Source organism: Poeciliopsis prolifica, unplaced genomic scaffold, assembly GCF_027474105.1.
Source record: "Poeciliopsis prolifica strain line A6 unplaced genomic scaffold, Auburn_PproV2 SCAFFOLD031, whole genome shotgun sequence".
Taxonomy (NCBI): domain Eukaryota; kingdom Metazoa; phylum Chordata; class Actinopteri; order Cyprinodontiformes; family Poeciliidae; genus Poeciliopsis; species Poeciliopsis prolifica.
The window spans coordinates 155416-178433 of record NW_026562406.1 but is presented as its reverse complement, the minus strand read 5'-3'; the positions used below and the strand labels follow the sequence as shown (position 1 = coordinate 178433).

Here is a 23018-nt window from a genome sequence, read left to right as displayed (position 1 = left end):
AATAATAATGTCAGAGTTGCTTGTGGGAGTTCTGACAGCGTTGGATATTTTTAATAGATATTTGACAGCCAAAGACATTACAAAATATCATCCATTTGAAATAGACCAAATAATTCTTTAAAAAGATTTCCTGAAGTGCCCTGCTTCTCAGTGACCGACTACAGCAGATCGGTAGAAAGTCTAGAGAGACTGACCAGTGGTGGCCAGGTCGAGGGTATAGAAAACTTCAGTGTGTGTGTGTGTGTGTGTTCCTAAAGCCCCTGTGTGTGACAGAAGACAGGCAGCAGCTGGATACTGTCACGTTGATTCACAGAAGCCGTTCTTTTGAGACTCAAGTTTTGTAAATCCATCAGCAAAGCCATCTGCCTCCATCAGCGAGGGCTTCCTGTTGCACATGGGGCACAGCTTGTTGCGTTCCTCCGAGGCTCTCATCCAGATGATGAGGTTCCACCGCTGGCCGCAGGAGATGGGCAAGGCCCCGTGCATGTGTTGGCCCCTGTGCAGGAGGCCCTCGCCAACCCTGTGCTCAACCTCTGTGCACTCCGTCTCACTTATGGACACCTGCAGGACGCGACAGGACCACAAGGTTTAGATCAAGTTTAGGAAAAAAAGCTCATGTCTCCATATCACTACATGATAATAATAGAGTTCATTTCATCACAAAACAGAAAAAATGTGGAGCTGAGAGCATCACCTGTCTCATGTCACCAAAGAAAAGGTTTCCGTCTTTGAACTCTTTGCCCAGGGAAACGTTAAGAGTGACCTCTGCATTGTCGTAGTGATAGCTCAGATCCAGGTCTTCGTTCATGGCGTATTTGACAACAAAAGCTTTGTGGCTGTCCAGACGGCGGCCGCCACAGTCCGGGTACAGCAGGGAGGCGAGAGGCTGCAGGTACTGCTCCCTCAGAGGAGTGATGAAGACCTCGTCAAAGCCCAACTCGTTGAGGAGAATCTAAGGCGACGAGAAAAGCCAGAATAAAGCAACTTCCAAAAGCTGCAGCCGTCTTTAACAAACCACCGCTGCATGCTCAGGTTCTTAGGAAGGTTTCGTGGAAGTGCTGTCTTTATTTATTGATGCCTTTTATTCTTAAAACTGACCAATATCCATAAACATTTCTGTCTTAATGAACTGAGAATTGTTTTCTTCCTGTACTCAAATGATTAGGTTTGGTCTTAAAGGATCAAAAAGAAAAACAAACAAATAAAAAAATAAATCTGTCTTGAAGGTTGAGATTCTTCAGGCAGGGAAGCTGAGCCAAGCTAAGCCATGTAGGTTATGACATATGTGTTCTAAAAAAGGCTGGCCAACAGAAACACGTGTTCATCACCCCGTAGTGGTTCATGGTGTTGGGTCTTCCTTTAGGGGCGGATGACAGCTCAAAGTGCTCCAGCTCCTCCACCAGCTGCTCACAGAAGCTTTTCTCAAACACTGGGAGACGATAGACTCTCGGAGCTTGAAAGGACAGACAAAACAAAAAAACAAAAACAATGTTTTCAGTGTAACCTGCAAGCCTTATGGTCAGATTTCTCTGTGCAGCTCAACAAACCGTGCTCATATAGTCTGGCCTTACAGAGAGATGTACTGTTGAACAAATACAAACTACAGGAAACATAAGGTGGGAGAATTTATCTTATTCCTCCACCGTTGCTTCTTCAACGAAGCGGAAGCGTCATCACCTCCTGCGTCCTCCAGCAGTTCGGTGAGACCTTCTTCACATGCGTCTCTGCTGCTGCAGTAGGCAACCAGCTGCTTGAGCTGCGGCGCCAGGTAAGACTCCTGAGGAGAGGAGGAGTAAAGGTGTGGAGTCTGGGCAAAGCACAACAACAAGCAGCCAGTGAGCACCGGGTACCTGCAGGTGGTAGACATGAGGATGCAGAGGCTCGTATGTGTTTTTGATGGCAGCAGTTCTTTCAGCAGATGTCTCACTTATGCGCCTCCTTCTGTCCACCTCCTGGGAAACCTGGAATAGGAAGCTGGAATAAACTGGGTTGAACTGAATATGAGTCGACCTGAACTACTGGATCTGACTTTTTTTTTTTTTTGTTTTCTCCAGTAAGAAGTCTATTTGTTTGAAACTCTCATTTTATAATGTAAATCTGAACTGAATCTGCCAGTACTGCCCTTATTGGTAGATAACACGTTTATCATCCAATGGGAAATGAGCCATTTGAGTCTGAATTCAAATATGACTTTCAGGGGTAGAAACTTTTTTTTTTTACATATACTTTGTGACATTCCTCCTATGTCACCACACGGCCTCCGTAGTATTCCATGTGCCAAATTCAATTGACTTTACGTCACGCGCTCGCGCTTTCACGCCTCTTTACCTTGGCGAGCACGTCGACGAACTGCTGCTCCGTGACGCAGCCGAGCCTCGTCAGCAGCTGTACGTGGAGACAAAATACCACTTATATCAAAATGAACAGCGAGCGCGACCCTTTTAAATGTCTTGTTTGTACATGTCGCTGACAACTGTTACTGACTCACGGGCTGGTACTCCAGTCTGAACTGATGTTCCGACACAAAGCGAACATGCAGCTTGTATTCGTCCAGGAAGATGTTATCGGTTGTGAAGCAGCTGCAGGAATAAAACCGAGACTTTTTGTCTGGTTCGTTTGTCATGTTCAAAAGGATGTCCTTCCAAAGCAACTGGGAAAACTGAATCCCACCGCAGCTGACATATGACAGCGCAGGTTATTTCTTCCTGCCCGCCACATCCGGTGCGTCTTCCAAATTAAAAGCACATGAGGGAAATGGAAATACTGGTCAAGACACAAAGACTTTCCTTGAGCAAAGCTTGTATTCCCAAGGTAATTATTAACTGATGTATTAAACACTTTTAGACACAGTATGACTTAAACATGAGAGAGACGTCCGTGTGCTGGAGACAGGGTGATATTAAGTGAAAGGCAGACAAGATTTTAAAATTTAAATTTTTTTTTAAAATTATGATTTCATTTATTAGAGGGGTACAAAGCTGTTCAAGTGAAATTTGGTGAACTATAAAAAACTACCTGCCTGCTAGACCTATAATTTACCTTGAAAGACGTGGAATAATTTACTACATCTTCCTCCAGAGGGGGGTACAAACAAGAAAACGAACGCGTAAAAACAGGTTTTGAGTACACGAAGAAGAACTAAAAACAGTAGGTGTGCACCATTTTTAATCCGGCAAGGCACGTAGCGACTGATATGTGTTGATTGTACTATGATGTCACACGGCGCACAAATCGAAGGCCTTGTTCAGAATCACCGGTGAGAGCGACATACGTTATCTTAAACTATGTGACTGAAATACACATAAACATCTCATTTTGAGACATACACTCTAGACTTACGAATGAGGTCTGTGAATCTACTAACTGGTTCACTTTGGTCTGTCTTATTACCTGGAAGGAGTCTCTGCTTTATATGTAATTATGGCTCGTTTAAATTGTCAGCACTTAATCCTGTAACAAACGTTGGAATACTCCAACTCCGCTTCGTCGTCCCCGTTTACCATACTCATCGTCCGGCGAACTGTGAGGGAGCGCACCCAGGCATCCATGGGCTCTGTGTTGCTATCTCGCCGCTGTTGTGATTGTGGCGTCTGTCCCTGCCGAGAGGAGCTTTCTGCCGAGAGGAGCTTTCTGCCGAGAGGAGCTTTCTGCCGCTGAGTATGCCGGCCGGGGCTGCCTGGCTATCGGCTCATTTCTTCTCTTTGGGGTGCGCAGTCGCTGTGTGACATGCTGAGCGTGGACTCATTACAGGTGGCCGAGGAGGAGGTGGTGGAGTCCAGCTCCAACAAACTCTCTGACATCTACACTTTTGTGGCCAAAGGCAGCCTCCCGCAGACGATGAATCCTTTACAGAAGAAGAATTTCAAAAGATACGCCCAGAAGTTCATCTTTGATGGTAAGACCTCTCGTAAAACTCACCTACATTCAGTCTCAGAGATTCTCAGTTGAACGGGTACAAAGTTGCAACTTTGTACCCGTTTTGTACCCGTGAATCGACTGACTATGAATCAGTCAATTCATTGACTGATTCATAGTCAATGAATCAGGTAAACTGGAATTGCCTACAGTTTTAAACGCACCTCGGTTTTTCCCCCTTTTTTAAAAATTCCTCTGTGTCCAAGATGGAAAATTGTATTATGTGGGACCCAAAAAGGATGAGAAAAGGGAAGTGGTGATCGAGGCTGAGAGGAAGAGGCAGATTTTCCTCGACTGCCACTTCAATGACATCGGCCATCACCAGGGCCAGAAGAAGACCGTCCACAGGATCCAGAGCAAGTACTACTGGCTGGGCATCATCAAGGACGTAGTGGACTGGGTGAGCCTGCTTTTCTTCCTCTTCCTGCTGCTGCATTAACATTTCACACCCCGCATCGCTAACACACAGCTGCCTCAATTCCAGATCAAACTGTGTGAGACCTGCCAACAAACGGAGAGGAACAAGAACCTGGCCAGGACCGTTCGGCCCATTAAAGTGGACGCGCCCTGGGATATAGTTGGGATAGATGTCATAGGTCTGTTTTGAGAATTCAAAGAGATGACATCGACAGCATGCTGAAGGTCCTTCTCTCCTCAACAGGGCCCTTGACTGAAAGCCAGCATGGCAACAAAAGTGTGATACTATTCATAGATTATTTTAGTAAATGGCCAGAGGCTTTCCCCACGCAAACAGCAGACCCGCCGTCAGTGGCCAGGTGTATCTCGAAGTGTGTGTACAGGTAAGAGGAATCTGACTCAATCTGCGGTGCGATTGCAGTAGGGCTGGGTGATAAATTAATAACTGTATGTATTGGAATAAACACACAATCAGTCTCTTTGCCAGTGTTGCTAGGTAAATGAATGGCATCAACTAACTCACTCTCTCTCTTTGGTTTCCTAGCAACAACCTGTTGAGTGAATTGCGCAGCAGCAGTTTTAAGTTAAAAATAAAACAAAAGAAAGCTGGTGTGGAGTGAAAACTGTGGTTAAAACAGGAAAGGCTACTCTACATTTCAGATATTTTAAACAAATACTTAATCAATAATTACTGATATTGATTGATGTGAAACACTTGTGTCTTCATGCGTTTTTCAGCCATATTGTAGGTTTCAGGTTGTCAGAGCTGTAGATCTCTGCAGACTCTCCACAGTAACCACAGTCGTCTTGTCTCATTCTTAGAAATATACACTACAGTTTGTGGTTACAATCTGAGAAAATGGTGGATATTTTAGCAAACGTCTGTAGCGTAAGAGAAACATGAACTTTTCTTAACCTGAAGTCTTTTTCATCAGGTTCGGAGCCCCTAAAACAATAGTGTGCGCTCAGACTCCAGAGTTCTGTGAAGAGGTGAGACTGTCAGCACCAAAAACATCCCATAGCCTCCAGACTCCAGTTCAGATCTGTTTAGTCTGAGGGAATGATTTCAATTTTTTTTTAGGTGTCAAAATTACTGTGTGAGAAGTGGAGCTTGGTGCAGAGAGTGTCTCCTCTGGATCAACCTCAGCTCAACCCGCTGCACGACTGCACGGCGCCGCTGCTGAAGGAGGCCGTGGTGCAGATGGTGACGGAGAAGCAGGGCGACTGGGACAACTTTCTGGACCCGGTGCTCTTTTTCTTCCGGACCTCGGCCAACCCGACCACCAAGTTCACCCCGTATTCACTCATGTATAACCGCAAGGCCAATTTTCCCAACGAGGTGGGCCTGCAGAAGATGAACCATGTTTTCAGGTAGTTTGTTTCTTTTGTTCTTAATTTTTTGTTCTATTTTTTTTCTTTCATGTAGACCACACAGACCCTCCTGAGTTATGACGACCAAGAGCAGGATGCTTGCAAAGAGAAAGCTTCTACATATATGGACATAATGCAGGCGCAACAGAATGCTGTCAAACAGATGGTAAGATTCTGTACTGTCCTTTTGACTAAAAATACTCATTTAAAAAAATGTGTTTGGTTTCTTTTTTTTAACTAAAACTAAAATTAAGTACTATGTTTGGCCACTTGGGGGAAGCAGAGGAACCATAAAAGTGCACCAATTTTGTTTCACTACAACTTTACTGCTTTATCAGCTTGTTCTACAGTTTTAGTTCAATTAAAAAAATACTTTATTGATGCCTGAGGAAAATTAAATTACATAGTTTCCAGTCTGTTGGTTTAATATGATACATATGTTAGAAACTATTACCTCATAATCTGTTTTAGTGAACATTGTTCATTAGTCCAGTAGTGGCATTTATCGTTTAAAGTAAACAAACTAAAAAAAGCTTGCTTCATTTGAAAAATAAATAGTTTGGTTGTCTTTTCTTTATTCGAAGCAGAGATGCCCTCACTAGCAATTTAGTTAGGCAAGGCAGGGCAAATCTGCTTCACAGAGTGAAAGACAGTGACGTCAAGAGACAAGAAATGCATTAAAACAGCTAACTGAAAATTTAGAAATTAAAAATTGGTTTAATGTTGATTTAAGCAGCCCAATTGCCAAGACGTGAACAAATGAACCGATTGAATTATCATTTATCTGTATGATAAAGATGCGGTAAACGATAATATTTTCAGACCTGAGTTAAGGCAGTCAACGGTTTCTGCATGTCTTGGGTCCTCAGAGAGTTTATTTCAGAGTTTTGGAGGAAACGCAGTAAATGGTACCTACTCATGTTAGGATCTGGTCCTGTTAACACCGAGTAAACACGTCCCTGTTGATCTGTAGTAATTGAAACCCGAGGGATCGGGATACCTGGCAGGTAACTCTGGCCCGGTCACCAGGTCCTGCCTTACAGATTAATAACAGGCTTCTGAAGTCTCTTTCATAAAGATTGGAACAACGGCTGGTGTAATGTTTGTTACCGGCGTTGTTACGGTAACAAACCCTATTCTGAACTCCATAAGCCTGTGCATATTAAAACGGACCCCTGAATCTGCTGCTTTACAGTCAGGTGTTTCAAGGTCAAATACACTAAAATATCTTCCAAAATTAAAGGCGACAGATTTCAAGACATAAAAATTCAATTAACAACAAAAACTATGTCCTTCATAATCATTTTAGTGACTGGTGTTTTGAAGGATTATTTACGCTCTGGCCAAATTACTAATGCAAGATGACAGGTCACGGAGTCCATTCCAAACAATAGAGGCCCAAGAATGGAGCCTTGAGGAACCCCGCATGTAACTGTTATTCACTCAGATTAAACATTGTCAAATAAAACTGTCTGCTGCGGTCAAATAATAGAGAGCTACGAATTGAATTCAATACAATTCAGTTGTATTGGAAGAATGCCACTTGAGTAAATTTACACCTTACAAGACAAATTGCTAGTTTACATTCAACTACATTTTTATTTATCAAATTAGTTCATACAAATACAATCCAATTAAAAAGAAAGATACATTAAAAACTAGCGTTTATGATGACTGAATGAAATGAAACCTTTTCTGTTTTTGTGTGTGTGTGTGTGTGTGTGTGTGTGTGTGTGTGTGTGTGTGCGGTCTATTTACAGGTAATAGCCAACATGAACGTGGCCTACAAGCAGGAGAAGAAGAAGAACGCCAAGCGCAGAACCCAGAACACGCCCCCCACCACATTAAAAATGAGCCCCTACATTAAAACGGAGCCCCTGTTCGGCGTGGTGGACTCGCCCCCGGCCAAAAAGGTCAAAGAGAGCTTGTATTTGTCGTTTCCCGTGGATACGGTGCTGGCCACCCAGCAGAACAGCTCTGAGGACGTAAAGGCTGAGCTCAGGTACCACTTGGCTGAGCCTGATGTCCACTGAGGAGGATGACTCGGCAGAAATACGACGCATCAGCAGGGACTCAACGCAACTCAGGGCTGCCTGGAATCTTGGGCAGAAGGTCAAAAGTCGACGTCAACAAGCAGTGGAAAGCGACCAAGATGAACGCTGAGATGCACTTGCAGTGCCTTGCAAAAAATAAAAATAAAAAAACATCACTTCTTCACATCTAAAGACTGCAGTTTTTAATGTTAGGATTTTATGTGATAGACCAACACAGAGTAGTGAAGAACTGTGGAGTGGAAAAAAACCTGCTCTTGGCTTTACTTTTTTTTTCTTCATATATGAATAACAGGTGCAAATCCAGGTGTTTCAAACAGCTTCCACAACTAGAAGGAGAAATATTTTCCAATTTCAAGTTATTGTCACAGGTTTTTGAGGATTTGGATCCAGACTTTGATCGGGCCATTTTAACACATAAATTTGGTTTAAACACCTTCAAGATCGCTGACCCCTAAGGAGGTGAACCTTTGTGACCTCCAACACGTTTTCTACCAGGATTGTCCTGGTTTTGGCTCCGTCCGTCTTTTTCTAATCAACTCTGGTCCGCTTTCCTGTCCCATGCCCACAGCATGATGCTACCTCCACCTTGTTACACTGGTGTGTATTTTCCATTACTGTTTGTGGATATAAATGTTGAATCAGCTACTTTACAACAATAAGGTTGTGAGTTTAAATCCCAGCCTGTTAGTGTATCACCTGTTTTGTGTGATAACTTATTTTGTTTTTATGATGCTGTTTTTATGTTGCTGTTAATAGAAATTAACAGAAAGCGATCTTGAACATCAAATGTTCCCCAACAAACCTTTAATGCCATTAAATAACAGACACAAACTGAATATGGTATGTATTACACCTGCGGGGACTTCTAATTATATGACTCTCAGAAATAAAATGTTTATTACATTTAGAATGTAATCAACATTGTATTGTAACAACACAATTATTAAATTTTCATAGCTTTTTAAAGTTAAAGGTGTGAACTATTTAAATGAGTGATTATAACGTTTCAGCATGCAGTTGAATAATCTGCTGGGAGGAGCCACATGGCGGTCATTCCAAGCCGTAGAATTTCACAGATTCTATATGAACGAGATGCGCCACCCATTCTGGGAAATTAATACAGGCTGATTAAGGCTACACTTGTTTCTTGTGAGCTCGCATCTTGGAGTGATATATCACGTTTGAGTATTTTTTTCATTGCCTAATGGAGAAAAACTGTCAATTGTAAATATATATATATTTACAATTGACATAATGCAGTCCTAATTTCTATTAACAGTGCAAGGCAAAAACAATGCTTATTTTTCTTCGTTTGTTCACAAATAAAGACAGTGACGTGTGTCATTGTTTTAAAGAGATACAAACTGAGGTAGCAATAAGTAGCTCACATCTTCAACTTTCGACATGTTTAGATGTGTGGCCGCCATGCTGGAGATGAGACAACAGCACGATCTAATTTACTTCAATAATAAAAAATAAAGCCAGAGTGTAAAGGGGTTCACTTTATTGGCTCTTCTTGTGAGTGGTCTGGAGCATAGACGATCTTTGATGCCGGTGTAAACTTGACATTTCGGCCAAACGTTTACTGAAACCCAACGTGCTTCGGTGAGGCGCGAGTGTCGCGTCTGTTTGCTTGTGTACTTCAACCAAAACTGGGACATGATGCAGTTAGTAAGCAGAAGTAGCACACAGACTGCTGGACGGTGAGGTATAAAGCCAATATGGTACTGTCTGTTACCCGACTTTAGCTCAGCACCTGCTAGCTGCTAATACCAAACTCCAAGCCACGCGGTAGGAATAGTGGGATGACTAGGAATTTCCTGCTCTTATCGTCGTCCCTCATAATAGTTTATGGCGCAGTGAACTACTTCAGCTCTTGATAATATTTAGACGAAACGCTTGAAGGAACCGGAAGCAAAAATAATTTCAAAATAAGAGTTTAAATTAGAAATTGAGATACTGAAAAACGCGGAATATTTTTTTACAATGTGAAAATGTAAATGAAAGTTACCAGAAAAAGAAATAAATTCATACATACATTTCAACAGTTAGAAAGAAGCCTAATAATAAGTCTAATTTTTTTTTAAAAAGTTGCTATTTTTCCAGTCAGCAAAGCTTCTGGAGTTCTAAACTCTGACTCCAATAATCAGCATGGTCATCCAGGGACCTGTCATCTGCACTCTGCTGTACGTTGTCCTTGACAGTGTCATCACCACTGTCCTATACATCAAGGGGACAGAGCTGTCCCTCTTCATACGTGATGTCCTGGACTTTAACATCCTAAGCTCTGCCCTTGACCTGTGGGGCATTATACTTCTCCGAACATCCCTCCTGCTGGGTGCCTCCATTGGGGTTTTATGGAACAGGGACGACGGCCCGGCCAGGGTCGCCCGGGTCACCACCGTCATCCTCCTCTTCTGGATGGTTGTCATCACCTACACCCTGGCCAAGCTGCTGATGCTGACCGAGGTGGAGCCCCTCAGCCGGCATCCGTGGCTCCTGAGCCTGATGGGATGGACCTGCGCCTCCTCCCTGGGAGTCGTGCTGCTCTGGAGGCAGCTCGGGAGGGTTTCCAGCTCTGTGAGCGAGCTGGACGACAGAGACAGCCGTGGTGGAGGAGGAAGGGTCTCCGAGGACTCGGAGAAGCTGGTGGATACAGCTGGTGAAGAGGAGGAGGCAGGAGGGAGGAAGGAGAAAGAGAAGGTCAGCTCTAGGGCTACGTTGGGACGCTTGCTCAGCTACTGCAGAAAGGATGCCGGACTGCTTTCCCTAGCCGTCCTCTTCCTGTTCATCTCTGCAGTGTGTGAGTATCCAACAAACAATGCTGCCATAGCTTTGTTTGGCAGAAATGTATTCCAAATACACAATAATAACTTATATTTCCAAGAATGATGTTTGTAATCATTTATAGCCTTTTTCCTCTACGGAGAGTAACTACACACTCTCTTGCCAAAGCTGTCATAAAAACATGAAAGACGTTCTCCTTACCATTCAATACGTAGCTTCATGGCTATAGTAGATATTATGCATTTATGGGCCATTTTTAAAGTCCTTGTAGTTCATGAAGAGACGTTAAGAGCGTTTTATTTTGGTTTGTCAGATTTTAAAACTTTGTTTAGTTTGCATAAACTAAATAGAACGCCTTACACTCAATTTGTTTTCACCACTGATGAATATAATATCAGTTGCATAATGTCACACTTCCCCAGAGACCCCATCTTGGCAGCAAGCAACACTTTTTACTTTACACCTTTGCACCACACAGGAAGGAGCTTTGACACAATCAACGGTTCATCCTGAGTCCTTTCTTGTCTTTAGGTCAACTCACAGATTCTCTATGGTATGTAGGCCTGGGAACTGAGTTGATCATTATCTTGTGGTAACTGCAGCCCAGTTAAGTCCACTTCAATCAAACTCCAGTTTGTTTTGCTTGGAAAGTCCAAAAAAGCGAACTCTGGTCCGCCTGTAAACCGAAGTCTGTGCTCGGTTGACGTGAGTTCTGGTGTGGCTTGAATGCATTTGTGAATTCCAAGTGGACTGGAGACTGCTCCAGAAGTAGGAAGTGGACAACAGCGCAGGGCATTCTTCCCTGGAAACAGGGCATTCTTCCCTGGAAACAGGGCATCCAAAATAACCACACTTAAAAGAGAAATGTATTCCAAATACAAAAGAAAAATACTTCGACCGTGAAAATCTGATGCCACTCCATTTTTGTGTACATTTTCTGAAGAAGGAATTACGCTCATGTCTTCTTCTGAGGTGTTCATGTCATTTCCTTCAGTGGTTCTTGGTGCAGCGTCACCAGTGAACAGCTTTTTCAAGCATTTGATTCTCAGAGCCTCTACTTTTACAGATCCCCCACTGTTAGTAGGAAGGGATTTTCTACATGTTCATTATTTGTTTTGAGTCAAACTCTCTTAGGTTGTATGGTTGTGAAAATCTCCATTTTCGCCCTTATGACAAAAGTTTCAACTTCCAGTGTAGCTTAACAAACTCTAGACAATGGAAGGACAAAAATGAAATTTTTTTCTTTCATTACTTCCAGACAACTAGTTGATGGCATTTGCTGGTCCTGAAAGTAGAAAATCCAAAGCATTTCCACAGAAACAGGATAAGTCAAACAACTCGATTAGTCAAATCCCCATAACCCTTCTTGTTCTGTCAATATCATCCTATATGCAGTCCTTTGAAAGGTTTCTGCTTTGTGTTGCTGTGTGCAGATTGAAAACCCCAAATCTGAAGATTAATGAGAAGTCGCTGCTCCAGCTCAGGATTATTTGACCAAATATTGATAGTCCTCCTGATTCTTATTGCTTCTCCAAATGATTTAATAAGTACATGCTGAACAGATCTGCTTTTATATCACAATTCATCCCATTCGTTTCTTTCAGGTGAAGCTTTCATTCCATTATACTACGGGAAGGCAATAGACAGTATTGTGGTCCACCAGAGCATGGAGTACTTTGCTAAACCTGTAGCAACATTGGCTTCACTGGCTTTGGTCAGGTGAGTGCACAGTGTCACTGTCCTTCTCTGATAATCACTGATAATCTTTTGGTCCCACAACATTTTCTGTGAGTGAGCTTTCATCTGGGCTGCACAGTAGCGTAGTTGGTGGAACTGTCGCCTTGCAGCTAGAGGGTCCTGGGTTCTGCATGGAGTTTGCATGTTCTCCCTGTGCATGTGTGGGTCCTGTCTGGGTACTCGGGCTTCCTCCCACAGTCCAAAAACTTGACTGCTAGGTTAATTGGTCTTTCCAAATTTTCCCTAGGTGTGAGTGTGTGTGTGCATGGTTGTTTGTCCTGTTTGTCTCTGTGTTGCCCTGCGACAGACTGGCAACATGTCCAGGGTGACCCCCGGCTCTCGCCCGGAACGCAGCTGGAGATATGCACCAGCACCTCCTGCTTAAATATTTCTGTTTGCTGTCTTAAAGCAGAAACATTTCCTTCACATGTCATTTTAAGTTCCTGGTTTGAAACTTTATCCTGCTCCAGTTCACTTTGGAGATGTTTCATGGTCTCTGTGGATTGCTGCTGCAGGACAGAGAACTCTAGTGCCATTTTCTGATGCAGACTGTTCTTTTCAGCTCTAAGTCCATTGATAAGATGATGGTCATTCTTGGCTCTTTCTAAATGAGCTTCTTTCTCACAACTCACCTCATACTGATAAATGTCTGCTTCATAACTCCTGTTTAATTCTTGGTATCAAATCTTATACAGCACCAGCTCACTCTGCAGACGGTTCTCTGTTTCCTGCAGGCAGTCAATCTCCTTGGACATTTTTTCTTGGAGATCGTCCTTCTCAGCTCTCAGATTTTCAAGGAGCTTTTGCTCATTGATTTTTCTTCATTAAACATTTGCATGTTGACCTGCAGGTTCTCCTCACCTGCAGGTTCATATTTTGATTGAAGCTCCTCGTAGTGAGTCTTGATTTGGTCCAGTTCTTGTTGGATGGCGTCACTTTTCTCTTTCTCTGCCTGGATTTGTGTCCTGAATGTTTCCTCACCAACAATATGAGCTCAAATTCCTTCTGCAGCAGCCTTTTCGTCTTTGTGTTTGTGTTTTATGTCTCTGTGCTTCCTGGAAGTGATTATAGCTCGTCTGAGAGACTCTGAATCAGAAAACTCTTCTCCTGTCAGTAGTTCTCTCTTCATCTCCTTGAGTCTTTTCTGTCCTTGTATCTCAGCTTTTGTTTCTCCAGTCCTCTTTGCACGTTGAGCAGCTTTTGGTTCTCCTCAAACCATCTTGCTCTGTCCTTTTCCAAAAGAGAGCCAAGTCTCTGGATGTCTCTCTGTGACTCAATGGGGGGCGTTCTGTTCTCAATCCAGCCTTGCAGATTTTGTCCAGCTCTCCAGGCTCCATGCTGGGGTCTCATCTCACCGTTGGACGAATGTGTCCTTTGGTTCAACATGTTTGGACAAAACAATGTTTGTCAAAATCAGTTTTGATCCACAAACAATCTCCATGTTCAACTTTGAAAGCGTTTTGTGAAGGTCTGAACTTGTCAGTAGTGCAGCAAGCAATGACCAGAATGTAGAAGTTTGTTACATACATACAGTGATGATGACATCACAAGCATGGCTCTAGTTGTGACATCACAGTTTTCCTTCATCTCTGGAATGATGATGTGAGTGTTTGAGGAATTTACCACACTGACCAACCAACCTCCCCCATCATCCTTTGACTGGAGCAGAGAGGCTGCAGCAGAGAGGCTGCAGCTGAGAGGCTCTGGATGAAGCAGAGAGGCTGCAGCAGAGAGGCTGCAGCAGAGAGGCTCCAGCTGCAGCAGAGAGGCTGCAGCAGAGAGGCTGGGTCCGCTGTGGCGACGCTGGTGAGAGTTGGATCTGGAGACGATGTGGCCTGGGCCGGAGGGACAGAGGCGACAGTGGAAGCTGGAGCGAATCTTTTGCTTTGCAGGAACTTCTCATATAAGTCAAAAACTAATTTTAAAAGAAAAAAGTCCCTTTTAAACATTCTGTAAAGATCATAAAAATCCTCCTCCATATCAACTCTCTCGAACTGAAAGAAAGAGAGCTCGGAAAAACTGGTGGCAGACGTTGGCGTGTGTTTTGTCATAAGATCATAGTCCAACTGTTTGCTGCAGGCAGTCAATCTCCTTGGACATTTTTTCTTGGAGATCGTCCTTCTCAGCTCTCAGGTTTTCAAGGAGTTTTTGCTCATTGATTTTTCTTCATAAAACATCTGCATGTTGACCTGCAGGTTCTCCTCACCTGCAGCTTCATATTTTGATTGAAGCTCCTCGTAGTGAGTCTTGATTTGGTCCAGCTCTTGTTGGATGGCGTCACTTTTCTCTTTTTCTGCCTGGATTTGTGTCCTGAATGCTTCCTCACCAACAATATGAACTCAAAATTTCTTCTGCAGCAGCCTTTTCGTCTTGTGTTTTATGTGTCTGTGCTTCCTGGAAGTGATTATAGCTGATCTCAGAGACTCTGAATCAGAAAACTCTTCTCCTGTCAGTAGTTCTCTCTTCATCTCCTTGAGTCTTTTCTGTCCTTGTAACTCAGCTTTTGTTTTCTCCAGTCCTCTTTGCACGTTGGGCAGCTTTTGGTTCTCCTCAAACCATCTTGCTCTGTCCTTTTCCAAAAAGAGAGCCAAGTCTCTGGATGTCTCTCTGTAACTCAATGGGAGGCGTTCTGTTCTCAATCCAGCCTTGCAGATTTTGTCCAGCTCTCCAGGCTCCATGCTGGGGTCTCATCTCACCGTTGGACGAATGTGTCCTTTGGTTCAACATGTTTGGACAAAACAATGTTTGTCAAAATCAGTTTTGATCCACAAACAATCTCCATGTTCAACTTTGAAAGCGTTTTGTGAAGGTCTGAACTTGTCAGTAGTGCAGCAAGCAATGACCAGAATGTAGAAGTTTGTTACATACATACAGTGATGATGACATCACAAGCATGGCTCTAGTTGTGACATCACAGTTTTCCTTCATCTCTGGAATGATGATGTGAGTGTTTGAGGAATCTACCACACTGACCAACCAAACACACTCAGAAAAGTGTGTGATAAAAGCTGGTGAGAATTTTCTGCTTTGTTTTTGGCCAAAGATCATTTTACACTGATAAGCAACTTAGAATAAGTGATGGCAGCTCATGATTTAGGAAAGCTTACAAACAAGAGTAATAATTATCATTTTGGAGCGTATTATATTATGTAGATCATATTAGCTTAGCATAAAGATTTTGAAATGTGATGAATCAATCATGATTGGTCTTGTTTGGAACTGTGATGTTTATCTGTATCCTGAAGAGCAAATATTCAGTATAGTGAGTCAAAGTGGGCTTTTTTATAGCAACCTCGTCACAAACTACTAGTTACAGTTGGTTCCTGGAGAGACATGTTTTTTCAAGGGGCCCAATTAAACTTTTTGTCATGGGGCCCAAGATTCCTGCCGGCATCTTTAATCTTTTCTTTCTCCTCAGCTCGGTGGCCATTGGAGTGCGAGGAGGAGTCTTCACTCTGACATTTGCGAGATTAAACCTTCGGCTGAGGAGCCGCCTCTTCAGAACCCTGATGACGCAGGAAATTGCCTTTTTTGATGAAAACCACACTGGTAATGAAGAACGTCAAGGGTCCAAGACGGTCAAGTGTTATACGTTTCCCAAAGCTGATGACATTGGTTTTATTTTTATTTAAATTCAAGAAATTCATTTTCAGACAATTTTTTAAGAATGTTTGAAGAGCATTTATGCTGTGTTGCTTAATTGGTAGATCAATTTTAATATAATCAGCAAAGTGATTGAAGAGAATGCTATGTTTTTGAAAAATAGAACCCAAAGTTAACATGTAAAGATAAAATTGTACCTTTGATACCGGCCACTGGAAAATAAAATACTACAGTCTACATACGAAAGGCTCCTAGAAGCTCTAAAACCATGAAAACAGCAGAACTCTCTGAATCACACTTCTCTGTCAGTCCTGATTTCTCCCTCGGTGTGTTTATTTTTTCTCTGATGTTATGACCTGTCCCTGTTGGCCCACAGGGGACATCCTTTCACGTCTGTCAGCAGACACCACCCAGGTGAGCGACCTCATCTCCCAGAACGTCAACGTGTTTTTGCGGAGCGTCATCAAGGGCACCGGCTTCATCATCTTCATGTTTCGGATGTCCTGGAAGCTCACGCTGGTCACCATGATGGGATTCCCTTTCATTGCTCTCGTCTCCAAGCTTTACGGCGAATACTACAAGGTAGAGCAGTTCAGCCTTTTCGTTTGGAAACATACCTGATGTCTAACGTGGTACGGCAGCCGTAGAAGTGTGGTTAAAAACTGAAATCTGTTCCTTCCAGAAACTGACCAAAGAGGTGCAAACGGTCCTAGCAGAAGCTAACAAGGTCGCTGAAGAGACCATCTCAGCCATGAGGACCGTGAGGAGCTTCGCCAATGAAAGTGGGGAGGCCGACTCCTATTACGCCAAACTCTTGGTCATGTTCCAGCTCAACAAAAAGCAAGCCCTGGCCTACGCCTGCTACATGTGGTCCAGTTGTGTATGTTCTGCTGCAGCAGCTTTATGCACAGAGTTGGGGTTTACATTGTGAGCACCGCCGAGCTTTATGTCTGTTTTCCAGATATCAGAGCTTGCTCTTGAGGTGGCTGTCCTCTACTACGGAGGCCATCTTGTACTCACCAACCAGTTAAGCAGCGGCAGCTTGATTTCCTTTTTTATTTACATGCTGGAGCTGGGAGAATGTTTTGAGGTACTTCCTCGGTTATTTCATCAGTTCTCTTGGACTGCAACAAACGATTATTTTGATATTCTGTTATTCTATCAATTATTCCATCAGTTATTCTGGCTACTAGTCAATTGATTGGATCAAAAAAGTTTACACATTTTGCAGATTTTTCATTTAAAACTTTTTATACAATGTTAGAAATGCACTAAAATAGTTGCATAATGTGCTTAATAGGGATTTATTTTTTAGAGAATTTGAACCAGGTAAAGCCAAATCTATGCCACTTGTTGAGCTTTCGATAAAATGTATGTACAGACCAAAGTTTGTTTTTAATCAATTATTAAATTAGTTGATGATTATTTTAATAATCAGTTAAATCAGGATTATTTATAACTAATTGCTATAAATTAAATTAATCTTGATTCATCAAATTAATCACAATTTATCCAATTAATCGGATTAATCACGATTTATGAAATTCATCTTGATATCACACATTTTTTTGATTAATCACTATTAACCTGATTAATCGTTTCAGCCCTAAAGTGTCAATCATGTCGTAACAGAGCAGCAGATTGCAGTGAAAACCTGTCCTGCCTGCCTTTCAGAGCATTGCGTCAGTCTACACTGGCCTCATGCAGGGGGTTGGAGCAGCTGAGAAGGTGTTTGAGTATCTGGACAGGAAACCCAAACATCCAGCGGAGGGCACCGCGGCTCCAGACTCCTGCACTGGTCTGGTTGAGTTTAAAGACATCACCTTCGCTTATCCAACGCGGCCAGAGATCGATGTCCTCAAGGTTCGTCTTAGGAATCCTCTCGATTTTATCAATTAATCAGATTTAATTTAATTAATAGTCAAAATGTTACAAGACTACAGTCATACAACAATAAAGTCTAAATGAGGCCAAAAGCATCTCACAATGTTACCAGAATAAAGTCGGAATATTTGTGGATTGGAGCTGTAATTTTAAAAGGGATATAAAATGAAAACTAACAAACAATTAAAATGACAAATGCTGAGCAGCTTCTGAAGTTATATTTTGGAATTGTTTTTCAAATTTTTGTCAGTCACAGCACTGAAGCTACTGAGTCTACTTAGAAGAGAGAACCATGGACTGGGCGCCAAACATCTCAATGCATTTTTTACTCAGTGAAACAGATTTTTCCAGATGTTATTCTGGTACTATTATGTCCTGATTCTGCTATTATGATGGTATTTTCTTAATTAAAGATACATTTTTATAGATTAGCCATAAAGCTCCTTCATAAAACTCTCAGAAGTGATGATGGAAATATAAGCAAGTTTTTGAAAGTTTTTTTTTTCATTTATAATTTCTATTTTTTTTTTTAAAAGTGAGAAATTTGTGTTACTACAATTGGAAATAAGATCCAGTATGAAGAAAAATTTAATTTTTTTATTACCCAGTGCTACCATGTGTCACTTTATCTTCTTTTCACAATGATGAGCTTCTCTGTGTCAATAAACTACAGTGAAGTTTGTTTTTGTAGTGTTACAAAATGTAAAAAAAAGAAAAAAAGTTTGAAGGAGTTTTACAATGCACATTCACTCAATTCACTTCAATTTTCAGTCCATACATTTAGCTAAACCGTGCTGGGTGTTTAGCTAAATCATAGCCATATAGCAAATTATCCAATAAGTCTGACTTGTTAATTATTGAAAGACTATTTCTGGGATCCGTTTCTTTTTGCAGGGAGTGTCGTTCACTCTGCGGCCCGGAGAGGTGACTGCTTTGGTGGGGCCTTCAGGCAGTGGAAAGAGCTCCTGTGTTAGTCTGCTGGAAAATTTCTACCTCCCTCAGAGAGGCCAAGTGCTGCTGGACGGGAAGCCTGTTAATGAGTTTCAGCATGACTATCTGCACTCCAAGGTGAGCCTTTGCAAAAAACAAAACAAAACTGAAACTGACATAAGTTGTGAAGTTGCTAGCAATACATTAATACACCCCAGCTTGGAGTGCCTCTTGTCAGCCACTCTCTGCTCCAGCTCTCTAATTCCACCTGGAGGTTTGGACTTTTAGATTTTCAGTTTTTTGTCTCTAGCAAGGCACGGAGCCACCAGTGGGTGGGTTCACTGTGCCAGAACCTATTTGGTCAATGTGTTTCCATCTCCCCTTTAGCACCTGAAAGGGGAGGTTCTTCTTTCAGAAGAGCCAAAAACTGCCAGCGTTAACTTTTTGAAAAATTAAGTGCGACATGTTGAATTTTGCTGTTTCTATCAACCTTTTGTAGTGCAATAATTCAACATGGCTACTGAGCCATTGCCTTATTTCAGAGTCAAATGAGGCCATCTGTTTGACTACCGCAGGTGGGATGAAACTCAATCATGCAACATAACACCGATCCCTAACATGGAATATCAGAAACAGGAAATTGAAAGATGTGGTGGACTCACTGGATTTTATTTGTCCTTTTCAAGTAAATAATAAAACAGTTGAATATGCCCAGGGTTATTGTTCGTCTATTATTGTCCTTTTACATTTGAAAATGTACATTTTTGAATTTTCAACTTAATTATTTGGAGGTAACATGCTTTTTGTTATAAAAGTAGGAATAACTTAGTTTCCAGGTTTGGAATAACTCTATTAAGGGCTAAATATACTTTTTATTTTCCTCTATGTAAAGCACTGTGGGAAAAACACTGTGCTGGCCACATGGATTGGCAGCTCTGGTACACATGCATAAAACCCAAAAATGGCAAATAATTATACATTTTCAGGTTAACTAAGTTTTAGAGCATATAATTATATCACTGTTTGATTTTTCTGTTTCTTATTTTTGTGTCTGCAGATTGCTCTGGTGGGCCAAGAGCCTGTGCTATTTGCCCGGACCATTAAGGAGAACATCTCCTATGGCCTGAGTGACGTCACCATGGAGACGGTGGTGCAGGCAGCCACCAAGGCTAATGCTCATGACTTCATCACCAACCTCCCCAAAGGCTATGATACAAGTAATTACTAAACATGTTGATTTTTTTTCTAAGCAAACTGCCCCTTCTTATTTGAAGCACAAGTGGAACATGAATAATAGATTTCATTATTGCAAGACAAGACCTTTGACCTATGCAGTTCAAAGAGGCTTTTTTATTATTTATTTCAGTCATTTTTAACCTTTCCATACACAAGTAAAAGACAAAACACATAAACAAACAGTCTTTGAATTTCTGTCAATAAAAACAAAGTGTAGACTGAAAAATGTACTTTTTTATATGTATAGCATTGTCAGAATCAAAACAACAGACTTTCTTGTGTCATTTTCTAAAACTATGCAAAAAATTAACTTTTGTCTTTTTCTATAGGTGTTGGAGAGAAAGGTTTGCAGTTGTCTGGGGGACAAAAACAACGGGTGGCTATAGCCAGAGCTCTTATCCGCGAGCCACGCGTCCTCATCCTGGACGAAGCCACAAGTGCTCTGGACGCAGAAAGTGAACATATTGTAGGTGAAGTGCTGTTAAATGCAAGGCATCTTCATTATAATTTACGTATTTACAGAAGCGTGTGTGAATAATTTCAACTGCAGGTTCAGCAGGCTTTGAACAGCATCATGCAGGAACACACAGTGCTGGTAATCGCCCACCGGCTCAGCACGGTGGAAAAGGCCGACAACATCCTCGTGATCGACAGGGGCCAAGTGGCCGAGCGGGGGAACCACAGTCAGCTGATGGCCACCGGTGGCCTCTACTGCAAGCTGGTGCAGAGGCAGGTCCTGGGCATCGAAACCGGGGCGGAGGTCCTCAATCCGTCGGAGACGGTCCGGTGGAAGTCTGACAGAGGGCGGAGGAGACAAAGCACCAGCAGCAGCGGAAGCGAGTCGGAGCACAATATGCGCTACTGAGATCGAGCTGCAAAATGTGTTCAACATGACAGGCAAATGATAATCAGGCTGGTCTGGGCCATCGAGACGGGAAATAAGCCCTCTAAAAATTGAAGCACTCCACTGATATCCAAAGATTCTGTACAAAATTTTACATCTACTTACTTAACAGCTTTGTTAAAGTACTGCAGGTATTCTTAACAGCATACAATGTCAAATAACATTAAATAAAAGCAAGAAAAATAATTTCACAACTTTTTCACTTAAATTTGAGTATGGAGTATAACAGCACAAATTATGACTACTTTTATTACTTCTTCTGTAGTGTTGAATGCTAGAAAAGCCTCTGTTGTGCTGCTCAGTGAACAATAGTAAACAACAATAGAACAACTAAACTATTTATCATTAACCAATGGTCTGTGTGTGGGATACAAGCACTGCTGGATAGAAATGCTGGGGCGGACTAAATGCTGGAGTGGAGTGCTTCTGTTTGCGTGCTTGAACAGGAGATTTTAGATGCAGGCCGGCCGATACAATCCGATGCTCAGTTTTTAGCTGATATACCGATTTCTGATATTAATATCGTATCCAGACAAGCTTTATTTTACACAATTCAACTCAAAAACAAACTTGGAAGACAAAAATACAAAAAATTGAAAATGTGCAATAACCCAGTTTTATCCTCAAGGGCTGGTGTGCTGCATGTTTTACATTATTCTCTGGTTTAGAGTGTCAGAATAAAACTAAATCGTTTATTACAAGAACAGATAGAATATGATCAGAAGGTAATTCATCCATTAATTCAGCTGTGCACATTTTGAGAGCATTTGTTCATACAATACTTGAATGCATCACAAGCCTTGATTCAATCTTCACGAAAAAAAAGGGATATGCTGCTGTCAATGCACTTTTTTTTTTAGCAATACCTCATCAACATGTCACTGTAACAGTTTTTTTACTTTGAAGCTGTTTTTTAACTTCTGTTTTATTATAAAAATGAATTCCTTTATTGGCACTACATAAGCTGGATATTCTGAAAATGATAAAAAGGTGTGATTGCTAAGTATGTATAAAAAAATTTATGATCTGCTTGTTTTTGAAGAAAGTCTTAATTGTCAAACACAGACAAAGAGCCATAGATATTTACAGCAAATATTGTAATGGCAACTACTTTAGTGCTTCCAGTTCTGTAAAGTTGTGGTGTAAATGCCATGTTTAGGGTGTGTGTGTGTGTGTGTTTATTCTAAAGTATACAACTGCAATGGTTTTTAAGCTGAAATTTTGATTTACGGTGGATTCTCTCAAATCCACACGGGATAAAATAAACAAATTCAGATGACAAAAATCAGTTCAAACATGTAAACTGAAGTTATTGGGATGTGTTACCAAAAACAATTAAACTTTAAGCTTCAGATTCAATGACACTGACTGAAGTGTTCAGGATCAACTTGAAACACCAGGCTCGTGTTTGCCATGAATTGGAATGAATTGGAACTTTGTACTTTCTGAGGTGTATGCAGACACAATACAATCGTGCCACTGGTACAAATCATAAATAAACAGCTGCTGAATACAGAAAATGCTGACTAGAAATGATCTTACGCCATTTTTTCAGGCGCCCCCTCTAACCCAGCGCCCCTGTCCCTTGCATATGGTACATACTCTCTTTTTTGCGCCACTGCAGTTGGAACACTTGTAGTGCGCGCACATCATGTACACTACACTGAGTCTGCCATCACATATGAGTGAAGACAATTCCTGCAACACTTGACTAAAATCCACTACTGTCCACGTGCCACATGGCTTCTTAAAAAATGTTAAAATTCAGAAACTTGGTCGCAATTACAAGAGGATCGTTTGGATGGTGAGGCTGGGAAACGACAATATTACGCTGGGGGATTGCTTTACTGCTTGTGGAAATGGTTGGAATATTAGACAAGAAATGCAAATCTGTTAACTTCATCTCAAATCAACATCAAACTTAGAAGCACTCGTGTGCTTTAATTACAGGTCCAACAGACTTTAAAAACGATATTTATGGATTATCTGTAAAATATAAGCGGATTGGCTTGAAGAGGAGTGGTCAAACATCCAGCCAAAAAACAATGGCAGACTTGTGAATTTATTCTGAAAGAGTTCAGTGGTGCTTTTTGTCTCATTTTTATTTTGATTAGTGTGCAATATGTTCTTAAAATTATCAAATTCTCGAGTTTTCAAAAATAATTGAAGATGTTTGTTGC

The 23018-nt window shown here is 41.7% G+C and overlaps 3 protein-coding genes across 4 annotated transcripts; 2 read left to right on the top strand and 1 right to left on the bottom strand.

Annotated features, from left to right (window-relative positions):
• Nucleotides 1-6: 6 nt before the first annotated feature.
• Nucleotides 7-2697, bottom strand: ogfod2 (2-oxoglutarate and iron-dependent oxygenase domain containing 2). The gene is made up of 7 exons (XM_055050713.1): nt 2489-2697; nt 2329-2385; nt 1851-1961; nt 1678-1777; nt 1329-1453; nt 695-952; nt 7-561 (listed from the first exon to the last, which is right to left on the bottom strand). Exons 1-7 carry the CDS (start codon nt 2621-2623, stop codon nt 298-300), a joined length of 1050 nt encoding a protein of 349 aa, XP_054906688.1. The 5' UTR covers nt 2624-2697; the 3' UTR covers nt 7-297.
• A 564-nt stretch (nt 2698-3261) lies between these two features.
• On the top strand, nt 3262-7920 carry zgc:113436 (uncharacterized protein LOC503528 homolog). Of its 2 annotated transcripts, XM_055050709.1 has the most exons (9): nt 3617-3657; nt 3751-3895; nt 4122-4315; nt 4400-4511; nt 4577-4715; nt 5268-5322; nt 5414-5671; nt 5759-5869; nt 7464-7920. In XM_055050709.1, exons 2-9 carry the CDS (start codon nt 3838-3840, stop codon nt 7734-7736), a joined length of 1200 nt encoding a protein of 399 aa, XP_054906684.1. In that variant the 5' UTR covers nt 3617-3657; nt 3751-3837; the 3' UTR covers nt 7737-7920. The 2 variants fall into 2 exon arrangements, with proteins under 2 accessions (XP_054906683.1, XP_054906684.1); XM_055050708.1 differs by having other exon boundaries at nt 3262-3895.
• A 1419-nt stretch (nt 7921-9339) lies between these two features.
• abcb9 (ATP-binding cassette, sub-family B (MDR/TAP), member 9) lies at nt 9340-22221 on the top strand. Its single transcript, XM_055050704.1, has 11 exons — nt 9340-10560; nt 12149-12263; nt 15700-15830; nt 16261-16466; nt 16567-16764; nt 16846-16974; nt 17559-17747; nt 18663-18836; nt 19756-19915; nt 20264-20400; nt 20485-22221. Exons 1-11 carry the CDS (start codon nt 9909-9911, stop codon nt 20797-20799), a joined length of 2406 nt encoding a protein of 801 aa, XP_054906679.1. The 5' UTR covers nt 9340-9908; the 3' UTR covers nt 20800-22221.
• Nucleotides 22222-23018: the final 797 nt, after the last annotated feature.

Excerpts from the sequence above, each read along its gene's own strand:
- ogfod2 (XM_055050713.1), bottom strand. The coding sequence starts at position 2,623 with ATGACAAACGAACCAGACAAAAAGTCTCGGTTTTATTCCTGCAGCTGC. Across the intron at positions 2,386-2,488 it reads TCAGACTGGAGTACCAGCCC|CTGCTGACGAGGCTCGGCTG; the intron begins GTGAGTCAGTAA and ends CTCCACGTACAG. Across the intron at positions 1,962-2,328 it reads TCGTCGACGTGCTCGCCAAG|GTTTCCCAGGAGGTGGACAG; the intron begins GTAAAGAGGCGT and ends TTCCTATTCCAG.
- zgc:113436 (XM_055050708.1), top strand. The coding sequence starts at position 3,727 with ATGCTGAGCGTGGACTCATTACAGGTGGCCGAGGAGGAGGTGGTGGAG. Across the intron at positions 4,512-4,576 it reads AGTTGGGATAGATGTCATAG|GGCCCTTGACTGAAAGCCAG; the intron begins GTCTGTTTTGAG and ends TCTCCTCAACAG. Across the intron at positions 4,716-5,267 it reads ATCTCGAAGTGTGTGTACAG|GTTCGGAGCCCCTAAAACAA; the intron begins GTAAGAGGAATC and ends CTTTTTCATCAG.
- abcb9 (XM_055050704.1), top strand. The coding sequence starts at position 9,909 with ATGGTCATCCAGGGACCTGTCATCTGCACTCTGCTGTACGTTGTCCTT. Across the intron at positions 10,561-12,148 it reads CCTGTTCATCTCTGCAGTGT|GTGAAGCTTTCATTCCATTA; the intron begins GTGAGTATCCAA and ends CGTTTCTTTCAG. Across the intron at positions 15,831-16,260 it reads TTTTGATGAAAACCACACTG|GGGACATCCTTTCACGTCTG; the intron begins GTAATGAAGAAC and ends GTTGGCCCACAG.